The following is a 12,540-nucleotide window of genomic DNA, read 5'->3' as shown; positions in this document are numbered from 1 at the left end:
GACCTGTCTAATAGCTAATTGACTTGGATGAATAGGAAAAACTTGTTCACCCTGTATAATTGGGCAAGCCGGTTCTCCAGGTGCAGCAACCACCTTTAATGTCATGTAAGATCCGCTGCGATTCCAATCAACCTCACCATAGTAATCATTGCGCACAGAAGAGAACTCATCGGTAGCAATAGTGTAGCCCTGAAAAGTTAGCTGTCGAATAATAAAGAATGGTAAAGGAAACTTCCAATCTTTTTCTTTTTTTGGAGTTTGCTTGATCACCAAATCATAAAAATTTTTAAGCTGCCCATAGATGATTTCTAGAAAAGATATCCAATGGCCAAAATGGATGGCATATAAAGCACGAAGAAAATCTTGATGACGCTCAGATTGATGAGTAAGAGGACATACATTGTGTAAAAGTATGGCATCGACGAACCATAGGTGTAATGGCAGAGATGATTTAGCAGTAGAATTATATTTGGAGCCAGAGAAACAATTTGCAGCAAGGCGACTAATCATTAGTCTAATGGGGACGTCTGACATCGGAGTGAACATTGACTCCAAATCAGTCGGGCATTGATGTGGACATCCCAAAGCCATGGCAATCATCGAAGGAGTAATGCGAATTATAGTACCATCAACGGATGACACTAGTGCTCCCCGTTCATCTGGATTGGAATGAAGATTTTGATAAAACACCTTGACTAGTCTGGGGTACATGAGTTTACCAGCCGGCTCAAAAAGGCATTCAACTCGCCGGCGTTGTAAATCTACAATGGGCCATTGAGTTTCTGGAACGCATGCATTAAGAAATTCGATGTCAAAGCCCACTTCATAATTAAGTTTGTGCTCATGCCACCACTCATCTATGGTATCTCGAAGAGTTGGCCACCTCATGGAAGATTGAATGGAGCGGCTTGTTAAAGCAGCGCCTTGTGTGGCTTTTTTCTTTCTGGAAGCCATGAAAAAGAAAAACCTCTTTGCGACCTTTTTTCGAACACGTGGTAGGCAGTCCCAAATTCTTACCTTGAAAACTTTGATTTCTTCTCCAAATAAGTGCAAACAATATGGATAAACAAGATGGAATTGGGATGGTAAAGGAAATTTACAAGGGAAATATATATATATATATATATAGGGTAGAAGGAAGAAAGGAAATTAGGATGGTGATGGTGTTCTAATGGGTGTGGAGAAATTTGGGTAGGCGAATTTTTTTTTGTTTATGGATAGTGGGATGGAATGATGGAATTGGATGGAGATATATATATATATATATATATATATAAGGATCAAAGGTGGGAAATGATAAGGAAAGTAGTGATGGACAGTGTAGTTGGTTTAGGAATAGGGGAGATATGGTTGAGAGAAGAAGCCAAATTCGCCTAAAGCCGCCACTACCCTTGAATTACTGCCCCTTGTTCTTTTCTTATAGTTTTTTTATTTTTATTTTTTTATTTTTATTTTTTTTTCTTCAGAAGTAACCGAAAAAATAACCTGGGCGATGGTCGCCCATGGGCCGGGCGATCGATCGCCTGGACCTGCTTGTCAGCTTCCTTTTTCTCGCCATCGGGCGATGGTCGCCCATGGGTCGGGTGATCGATCGCCCGGACTTGCTTGGGCTTCTCCAGAAATTCCATTCGGGCGATGGTCACCCGAACTTGCTTGTAGTTCTAATTGTTTTTTTTTTTTTTTTAGAATGCAAACTTCAAACGGCCATAACTTTGGCATCGGAGGTCCATTTTGGACCAAATTTTTTTTTTTTTTTTTTCTTTTTCTTTTTTCATTTTGGGTATTTTTTCGAGATCTACGCGGTGAAAACAGTCGTAGGCGGTTTGGTTGATGTTTGGACCCAAAAAATGCACTGTTCTGCTCCAATCAACCTCTTTTTCTTAGTATGCCACGAATTTTTTTTTTTTTTTCTTCGAAACAAGCATAACTTGTAAACCTGCACAAGTAACTAAAAGCCCTACAAAACAAATTAAATCCTCCTAATCTACTAAAACAAAAGATAAAATTTAAGAGAGAAAGAAAAATAACAAAAGATAAAAATAAAAATAAAAACATAATCTTATCTACAATTCCTATATTTAATGTTGGTAGGCGACGTGATACCTGGATGATTAGGTGGAGTAAATGGGATCAGCCAAAGTGACGGATTCAACACCTTCTGTAGGCACAGAATCTTTAATGTACTGCTTCAATCTCTGACCATTTACTTGTAGTGTCTTGCCTTTCTTTGGGTCAAAAATAGTGATAGCCCCATGAGGGGTTACCGTTTGAACTTGGTATGGACTATCCCATCTTAAGCGCAATTTCCTTGGAAATAGCTTCAGCTTGGAGTTGAACAACCAGACTTTGTTACCTGGCTCAATAGATTTTCTCACAATGTGCTTATCATGAAACACCTTGGTTCTAGCTTTGTAAATTCTTGCGCTTTCGTAAGCATCATTGCGAAGTTCTTCTAATTCACTTAACTGCAACTTCCTCTTGGCCCCAGCTTGACTCATGTCGAAGTTCAATTTTTTCACGGCCCAAAAAGCTTTATGCTCCAATTACACAGGTAAATGACATGCTTTCCCAAAGACCAAGCGATATGGCGACATCCCAATTGGTGTCTTGAATGCGGTACGATACACCCATAAAGCATTATTGAGATGCAATGACTAATCCTTTCGATCCGGTCGAACCGTCTTCTCAAGGATATGTTTGATCTTGTGATTTGAAATCTCTACTTGACCGCTTGTCTGAGGGTGGTAAGAAGTACCTACCTTGTGAGAGATAGCATATTTCTGAAATAAGACTCGAAGAAAGCGATTACAAAAATACTTTCCACCATTGCTGATTACAGCCCTTGGCATTCCAAACCAACTGAAAATATTGCTTTGAAGAAATTCGACCACCACCTTGTAATCATTAGTCGTTGTTGCCACTGCTTCTACCCACTTGGAGATGTAATCCACCCCTACCAAAATATACTTCTTGCCATGTGACATCGTGAATGGCTTTTTGTAAAGTAACGCAAATAGCTTTTTGTAAATAGCTTTACAACTTGGAAAGTAACGCAAATAGCTTTTTGTAAAAGGTCAAATTTCTTGTATTGTGTTAGCATGTTTAGAATTCACTTTTGAAGTTGTACATTTAGGTAGAATTCAAACTTATTATGCAACATCGGAACATTTGACTTCAAAAAGTTTGGCTAAAGAGAACAATGTAACACATTTTGCAAGAAAAGTTCAATTTCATGACGAATTGGCTTAAAACAACCAGGAGTTTTGGGATGATATGAAGTTAAATGATGTAATTTGAATTATTGTATTGTATGGATGTTATTTTGGAAGTGTATCTATGTATGTGGATGTTTTGGGACAATGGTCGGGACACGAGGATCCGAAGTGGGTGGAACTATTCTCTTAGGGTCTTTAGGATCCCTTTTTTGGCTTTGGATTCGGCCTCTGTGTATTTTTTACTTTGAAAGAAATTGAGATTTCTGAATTAAATTTATTGGAGTTGCCTTTGACGAAGAGTGTTTTAGTGAGTAAAGATTGAATCATACACATTTCAACATTTACAGTGAACAAAGTTCCCAAGACAACAACGAATCAACCTGCCTCTCCGATCTCATCCACCACTTCCTTGAAGACAACACCGCCGCTCACTCGCTAGAGAACGAATCCGATTTCGAGCTTGATCGGTCAATATCCGATCCAACGGACGTGATCAATTACCTCATTTATCCAACGGTCTCTAATTGTGTTCATTCGTTCAAGAATGCACTCGAAGCTTGTGTTTCCAGAGCTGTAGTTACGCTCTCGAGTGCTAATTCGAATTCGAATTCAGATAAATCGATTTTTTGGTGAAACATGATGGCTTTTCTCCAATTTTGTGGACGCACTGCGGTGATTTGCAAGACGAGGTGGGAGAGCTCCGGCAGACTGACCATTAGTGGCTACGAATTCATCGACGTCTTGATGTCAGAGTCCGCTGTGTCGCTGCGCTAATACTTCATCGACCTCGATTTCAACAGTGAGTTCAAGATCGCGAGGTCTACGTGCGCGTATGAGTGCGTGTTACAGGCTTTACCTAGGGTTTTCGTCAGTAGGAGTGAGGAGTTAAAGCAGGTCGTGAAGGTGATGAGCAACGCCGGCGAGACGGTCGTTGAAGAGCCAAGGTCTGCACCTTCCTCCGTGGAGGAAGAACCGTTACATGCAGAATAACTAATTCGGTTCGTACCACCGAACGGCGAATGTGATTCCGGCGAACTCGTCGTCTTTGTCGTCGCCGGTGGTGCCGATGCTAGTTGTCAAATGTCGATCGGTTGGATTTGACGTCGTGAAGGGACATTTGTTGTGTCCCGCCACAACTCGTACCTGACTCGATCATATCTATGCAATTAATTTTAAAACTCGTACGAATATTATATCTAGTTGTAAGTGTATGAAGCACGGACACTCCTCCTAGGGGTCTCGTACCGGTGTCAGACACTTTTCGGACACGGACACGCGTGTCCGAGGCTCGGACACGTGTCCGACAATTCTATAAAGTGTCCAAAAATTATTTTTTTATTGGACACGGGGTGGACACGGCTCGGACACGGCTCAAACACGGGTGGACACAGCTCGGACACGCGGGAGACACGACTCGGACACGGCGGGGTATATTTTGTAATTTTTTTTTTAAGATAAATGGGGTACATAATGTAATTTTTTAGAAGTTTAAAAATAAATTTTGAAAAAATAAAATAACAACTATAGATAAGGGTACTGCACAGTAAATTTATTTTCTCTCACTTCCACTCTCAGTCTCTCCTCTTCTTTAATTATCTATGTACATGAACAAAACAATTTTTTTTTTTTTTTTTTTTTAAAGTTACATGAACAAGACTTTGAGAAAGACTAAAAGTTTATATGTTTATTCATGCACATATTTAGCCCATTATAACTATGTCTCTTCTGCATATCTTCGTTTGGAATTTGGATCAACTTTATTTTTCATTTATTTCCTATTTTGTCCATTGAAATTGGTCATGTTATTTGTTGTTGTTTTATTTGCAATTTTGTAGTTATATATACCTAAATGTTATTAAAAAAATGAATGTGCAAAGTTCTAGTAATTATATTTTGAATATATATATATATATATATATATATATTATTTTATAGGCGTATCCCCACCGTGTCCGTATCCTATTTTTTTGAAATTTGTCGTGTCGCCGTATCCGTGTCGTGTCGTACCCATGTCTCGTGTCGGTGTCCGTGCTTTATAGTTGTAAGTATATTTGTCTGGGATGCGACAAATGCACATCGGAAAGCCGACGGGGCGTAGCATATCACATGCAAACAGTTCATGTTGATGACTTCGAATCTTACTGCAACGCAAAATTTCTTTACATTAATTACGCAATAATTTCAAATAATGATACAATAATTATTTATGCAATAATTACTTTAGACCATAATAATTTAAATTTTTTCTAATTTTAAATAACGTGTTAAACAAGTGATATAAATGTAAAGTCCACCTTTTGTTAAAATAAGCTTTGAAGCCCAGTAAAAATTAGAGGCCCAACAAGAAAGACCCGAAAGCATGTCAATTTAGGCCAACTGGAGAAAGAAAGCCTGGTTAACAGAAGCAGACCAAAGAATAGCCCAAGATCGACACATTCAAACATTCATAACGCCTATAATAAAAGAGAATATCGTATAATAAGGAGGCATAAACGTCCATATCCGAAAACTGCCAATAACGGCTTCATATAAATCTTTACTCATAATCTTCTTTGATATATTTTTTTATGTGTTCAGGTGTGAAAAATTGCACCAACATAAATCAGTTTAGAAGAATTTACGACAATATATATATATATATATATATATACACATTCAATATTGTATATGTGTTGTCTCAATACTTTACAGTATTGTACTAGTCTCCCTGTTGTCATTTCATAGATGTGAAACTTTGGTTTCCTTTACTGATCACTGTTTCAATCCATTATAGCATTAATTTCATATCTGCTGAATGGACTGTCAATGTGTTGTATGGTATTGCAGTTCATTTAACAGTTTTGAGAAGAGTAATGATACTCTCTCCGATCAAATTGGTTTACTCCTAGTCTGAATCCTACGTGTAACTGCTACGTAATTACTTAAATCGTTGATATTTAATTTGTACGCTAAAGATACCAAAAATAAAAATAAATATGGAAAGAAGCTGAAGAAGTTTTTAACACCCCTCTCCATCTCTCTGATTTCTCTATTCATCTTCTTCGTTCTGCTGCTTTCTTGATTCTTTCTCACTCTGACTCGTGGTTCTCTTTTTTCCAATTTGAAAAATTGAAGGGAAAATAAAGCATTGAGAAGTCTCTATTGGTTCATGAAATCAAAGGGGAAAATACATATAAACGTATATGTTTGCTTGAAGAGAAAAAAAAAATAAAAAAAAAATAAAAAACCCTAATAAGATTGAAAGTATGCATTCCTGTTTTTTTTTTTTTTTTTTTTTCAATAAATATTTTGGCTTCTATATATTATATCATTTTTGGGGATTAGATTAAAAAAAAAAAAAAAAACCTGCAAAAGTTCATTACGAAGGACGGCCTCCCAAAGGATCTACTCCCAAAGGCTGTCAAGTCGTACCCACTCCTCTAACGCCATGTTCATCATCTAACTTCCTGTTATGTTCATTTTTTTTTTCAATATACATTTTAGCTTCGGTATATTGTGTCAGTTTTGGGGATTTGATTATAAATTAAAAAAAAAAAACTTCAAAAGTTCATTACGAAGTGGATGCGCTCTCTCTTTAATCTTCAATTTGACGCCTCCACCAGACCCATCATCAACTCCTCACCGAAAGAATCAAGGAAGCAGTTAAACGAAGAAGATGAATAGAAAAATAAGAGAGATGGAGACGGGTAGTCAAAACCTCTTTAATTTCTTTCCATATTTATTTTTGGTATCTTTAGCCACACTATTTAGGTAATTACATGGCAGTTGCACATAGGATTCAGATTAGGAGTAGGCCAATTTGATCGGACACATATCATTACTCTTTTGAGAAACAATGGAATGATGATAATTGAATCCACAACTTGGAATAATAATAATAATAATATTTAAAAAAAAAAAAAAAACAAAACAAAAGAACCTGTAGAGGAAGAAATGCACAACATAATTCGGGAACAAAAATCGTATATAGAAAGTGGAAATATTTAACCTACTGTGATTAGGCCTCCAAACGCCTCCATTTTTTTTTTTTTTTTTTTTATCTAGCCAAATTAAGCCTAAAGTAATATTTCTCTTTTATTAACTTAAACTCAAATGTAGTTGAATTCCCCATGCCTGTTTGCTTAAGAAAATTTTAGAAATTTAAAACAAATAAATGAAGTTGTTAAACCACATTGAATTTAATATTATAAATATTTGCTTATCACATTGTTTATGCTTGTATTGTGTTATTCTTATGTATTAATAATAAATTTTTTAATGTTAAATAAATTACACAATGAAAAATTTATTTTTCTATCAATAACTTCATTTTTCAAAATCTTAATTTTATTTGAATTTGTCAACATTATAATATTTGTTGAAATTCATCAAATCCCATTCATTTTAAAATCCCACCTTTTCCAAACATCTTAAAATCCATTTCCAAATCCAATTTTATAATTCCAAGAGTAAAAACCGTGAATAGCCCAAAGACAAGGAGTTTATTTACAAATAGAGAAAATATATATTGTTGGAGTAAAGCCATAAAAAATCACAATAATAGTTAATAATGGAAAGTGAATGGGTAAAAACCAAGAATAGACCAAACAAGAGGGGTTTAATTATAAATAGAGAAAAAAGTCGATTTAAAAGCCACAAAAAATCACACTAGTAGTTAAGAATGGAAAGTGGAAATAGGTATAAACCAAGAATAGCCGAAAGACAAGGGGTTTAATTAGAAATAGAGAAAATATATAGTCGGTGTAAAGCCACACAAAAAATCACAACACTGTTAAGAAAGGAAAGTGAAAATGGGCAAAAACCAATAATAGTCCGAGGAAGAGGGGTTTAATTAGAAATAGAGAAAATAATCTATAAAATCATGATACTAGTTGAGAAAGGAAAGTGGAGCCTCTATTTAAAATCCCATCACTTCATTTAAGTGGCAGTTACACATAGAATTTGATTAGGAGTAAGCCAATTTGATCGGACAAGTATCATTACTCTTTTGAGAAATAATGGAGTGAAGATAATTGAATCCATAACTTGCAATAATAATAATAATATATATATATATATATATATATATATATATATATAAACCTACGGAGGAGGAACTGCACAACAAAATTGAGGAACAAAAAGTGCGAGTAGGCCTCCACATGCCTCTATTTTTTTTTTATTATTATTTTTTTATCTAACCAAATTAAGCCTAAGTAATATTTTTCTTTTATTAACTTAAAATCAAATGCAGTTGAATTCCCCATGCCTGTTTACATTTTAAGAAAATTTTAGAAATTTGAAACAAATAAATGAAGATGTTAAACCACATTGAATTTAATATTATTAGGATTTGCTTATCACATTGTTTTTGCTTCTATCGTGTTATTATCATGTATTAATAATAAATTACACAATGAAAAAAATTATTTTTCTTTCAATCACTTCATTTTTCAGAATCTCAATTTTATTTGAATTTGTCAACATTATAATATTTGTTGAAATTCATCAAATCCCATTCCTTTTAAAATTCCACCTTTTCCAAACATCTTTCCAAATCCAATCTTATAATTCCAAGAGTAAAAACCATGAATAGACCAAGACAAGGAGTTTATTTACAAATAGAGAAAATATATTGTCGGGGTAAAGCCACAACAAATCACAATAATAGTTAATAAAGGAAAGTGAATGGGTAAAAACCAAGAATAAACCAAAGATGTGGGGTTTAATTATAAATAGAGAAAAAGTCGACTTATAAGCCACAAAAAATCACAATAGTAGTTAAGAATGGAAAGTGGAAATAGGTATAAACCAAGAATAGCCCAAAGACAAGTGGTTTAATTAGATATAGATAAAATATATAGTCTGTGTAAAGCCACACAAAAAAATCACAACACTGTTGAGAAAGGAAAGTGAAAATGGGTAAAAACCAATAATAGTCCAAAGATTAATTAGAAATAGTGAAAATAATCTGTAAAATCACGGTACTAGTTGAGAAAGGAATGTGTAGTTGAGAACGGAAAGTGGAGCCTCTATTAAAAGCCCCATCACTTCTCTTCCTCCCCACGGAATCCTCTTAAGTGTGTGAAGTCATAGTTGGAGAGAGATCAAGGGAAAAACCCTTCTGTCGTTCTTATTGTGCCCTTTTACATGGCTCGTCAAGGGAATTTCTTCTCTATCTTGACCGGAGAAGAAAGCGAGGTTGATGCCGCAGACCTCGCCGCAAAGATCGAGGCGGAGCGGCTGAGGAAAGAAAAAGAGCGGCTGAAGAAAGAAGAAGAGCGGCTGAAGAAGGAGGAAGAAGAACGGCGGTTGAACCCCCATTATGGTATAATTCCGTTCTTCTTGTTCTGTATGTATAAGTTTATATTTTAGATCCTGTTTATATTGGTATGTATTTATTTGTTTATACAAATTTATATAATGCTCATGCTCTTAATGTTTTGTGGCTTTTGTAAATTGATCTGATTAAACGATGTTAATGGATTCTGAAAGAGGTTTATTTGATAGGGTGAGCAAGATTGTTGGGTAATTAAGATTTTATCTTTATCTACTTTTATAATTTATCGGAGATAACTTCTCTAATTTATGTAAGATTAAAAATTTTACAATTGGGTTTTTTTAGTTTAGGGTTCTGTTTGGGTGCAATTCTTTATTCTGTATTCAGTTTCTAATTCAGTAGATTGTTATCGTTTAGTGCTGTTTGGGTGCAATTCTTTTATTCTTATTCAGTTTCTTAAAAATTAAAATTTTTTGTGTGATAATGGTGGTGTTAATTAATTTCAGTGAAATCTGAGACAGTGAGAGGAGGAGGCAGTGGTTATCGCAGGAATAATGGAGGTTATCGCAGGAATAATGGAGGAGCTGATGGTTATCAACCCAACTATAAAGGGAATGCAGTGGCTGAAGGATATAGGAGGAATAATGGACCAGTTGCTAACTCTACAAATGGTGGTGGACGCGGATGTGGCCAGGAGGAGCGAACTTGGGGCAGGGGATATTCACGGCCTGCACCAGTAGCTAACTCTACAACTGGTGCCGGTCTTGGTGGGAACAGGGGGGCCGAGAATTCACGGCCACGAGTAGCTGCTGCTGTTCCTTCAGTTGAAGATCCTCTTCACTTTCCCGACCTGGGTAAAAAAGCTGTGAAAGCATGATTTTTCCAAGACAAGTTTCAAAAATCCGCTTTTATCTTCTCCATTATATCCCTCGTTATTGTATTCTTTCTGGCAACAAGTTGGAGAAAATTTTGAATTGCTTTATAACATAAGTATTTTGTTTATTCCATATGGTTTACCATTCTCATCGTTTGTCAATTACTTTCCCAAATTTATGTTTGAAATTTCGTGTTTTCTGGTCATATCAATCCTTCTCTTCTTTTATTTTATTTTCTTTTATTTTTTCTTCTTGTATGTTTCGCAATATTGGTCACACCAACGCACTCGGACACCCTTAAAAAAATGAGCTAAAAAGCCAATTATGGTTTAAAGTAACATAACAATATTTTCATACTTGTTGAGGGAAAATATTTCATCAAAAAAGTATAAAATAGATTTTGGAAACAAATGAAATTATCATTAGCGTACTACTTCATCAACAAAGCTTTAGATTTTGTATGAACTGATTATTCAAGTTGGTCTTTTTCTTTCCAAGCCTGTCTATTATATAAACAAGATAAAAACTTAGAGAAAGCATGATTTTTTTACTCTGCTTCTCACTAGAAACAGAGTCAATCATGTAATGAAATTACTAAAATTAGTGAAGGGGGTTCATATGGATCAAAAAGAGGCAAGGAAATGATGATGAATGGTCATATTTTAATTACATTTTTTATAATTCTTTTAATATATATTAATTAAAAAACTTAACATTAATACTATCTTATATCCACGCACATGTTACGCATAAGAACCTAATTTTTTCTTTTTCTTTTTTTTAACAGGACATAAGAACCTAATTAACTCACAAATTTCAAACAATTTCATAAAAAATGATTTAATTCTTAACTACTTAATTTATATTTAATATAATTAAATATTTAACTATAATATAATAACATTCATAACATTGAGTAAATTTAGCAAAAGTCAAGTAATTAACTTCTCATCATTATCATCATCATTCTTGTTTTAATTCCACATGTGATGCACCGATTTTTCAGTCTCTACATTTTTTTTGTTATTAATTCTTTCTTTGATCTCCAATGTATGTCTTTCGCAAGCCCTAATCGGTAAACTAGGTATTTGTAATTTAGTCCTTTAACAAAAGTCAAGGTAACAGCTCAATACAAACTCACATCCGGTTTGAGCTTTGGTGAAAGCATAGGCGAGTGAGTTTGCTTATTTAACTTCTTTTTTGAATAAATAAATAATAATCCTTATCCTAAGCAAATATTCTAGAGAAATAAAAGAATCATGTATCAACGGCAATAGCCCAATACAAATTCACACCCGAGTTTTGGTGAAAGTATGGGTGTGTAAAAGAATCATGTACTACGCTCTATTTGATAAGATGGAATCAGCTAAAAAGTGAAGGAAAGAAAAAATTTTAAATTTTTTTGCTTTAGAGTTTGGATAAAATTTAAAGTTTGAATATGAGGGTTTCTGCATCCGCCTATTTACTCTTAAAACTTTTCTGGCACAAAAGAAGCTAAAAAATATTTTCAGACCTCCTTATTTTACATTTCTATTGTTATTTTATTATTCTATTATTTTGTATAATAAAAGCAATTTGGGTATTTTTAAATAACTTTCATGCTATCAAAAACAAAGGCAATAAAGGCAAATTAGGTTTCATGTTTTCCTGCTATTTTTTAATCGGTACGTTGTATAATAAAGGCAATTTAGGTTTTTAGGTATTTTCTTTTTAGATTTTTTTGTATTCTATTTTGGGACTGAGGAAATGGATAGAAGGCACCACTAAATGATTTTAATTGCACTACTTATCATTATTCTGTAAATACATACATCAATTTTTTGTGTCAATTTTATTTAATTTTTTACTTCTTTTGTGCGTATTTCGATTTCATTTAGCATACTTGTGCCCTGTATACTTGTTTCGTGCGTATTTCAATTCCATTTAGTATATATAATTGCGTCTTGTATACTTGTTTCATGCGTATTTCGATTCCATTTAGTAAACTTGAGTCCTGTATTCTTGTTTCGTGCGTATTTTAATTTAGCATAGTATACTCGTGCCTTGTATACTTCTTTTACGTGTATTTCAATATTGTCAGTATACTAGAGTGTGTACTTATATATTGTATATCTAGTTTCAATATTGTTTAGTATACTTGTAAGTATATACTTATGTATACTTGAGCATGTATACTCGTATATTGTCTTCC

At 34.3% G+C, this 12,540-nt stretch overlaps 2 protein-coding genes across 2 annotated transcripts; one reads left to right on the top strand and one right to left on the bottom strand.

The window, feature by feature from the left end:
• Positions 1 to 2,111: 2,111 nt before the first annotated feature.
• LOC132309309 (uncharacterized) lies at positions 2,112 to 2,498 on the bottom strand. Its single transcript, XM_059807625.1, has one exon. The coding sequence runs from the start codon at positions 2,496 to 2,498 to the stop codon at positions 2,112 to 2,114; it is 387 nt and encodes a 128-aa protein (XP_059663608.1).
• Positions 2,499 to 9,253: 6,755 nt separating this feature from the next.
• LOC132310163 (glycine-rich RNA-binding protein 8-like) lies at positions 9,254 to 10,481 on the top strand. Its single transcript, XM_059808382.1, has 2 exons — positions 9,254 to 9,522; positions 9,981 to 10,481. Exons 1-2 carry the CDS (start codon positions 9,345 to 9,347, stop codon positions 10,349 to 10,351), a joined length of 549 nt encoding a protein of 182 aa, XP_059664365.1. The 5' UTR covers positions 9,254 to 9,344; the 3' UTR covers positions 10,352 to 10,481.
• Positions 10,482 to 12,540: the final 2,059 nt, after the last annotated feature.

This window comes from Cornus florida, unplaced genomic scaffold (genome assembly GCF_030987335.1).
Source record: "Cornus florida cultivar Cherokee Brave unplaced genomic scaffold, ASM3098733v1 CherokeeBrave_3.0.0_Hap2_Chr05, whole genome shotgun sequence".
Lineage (NCBI taxonomy): Eukaryota > Viridiplantae > Streptophyta > Magnoliopsida > Cornales > Cornaceae > Cornus > Cornus florida.
This window is presented reverse-complemented; position numbering and strand designations above follow the sequence as displayed.

Bases quoted from the DNA above. Each gene is read 5' to 3' on its own strand.
- LOC132309309 (XM_059807625.1), bottom strand. From the start codon at position 2,498: ATGAGTCAAGCTGGGGCCAAGAGGAAGTTGCAGTTAAGTGAATTAGAA.
- LOC132310163 (XM_059808382.1), top strand. From the start codon at position 9,345: ATGGCTCGTCAAGGGAATTTCTTCTCTATCTTGACCGGAGAAGAAAGC. The intron at 9,523-9,980 runs GTATAATTCCGT...AATTAATTTCAG, and splicing joins GCGGTTGAACCCCCATTATG to TGAAATCTGAGACAGTGAGA.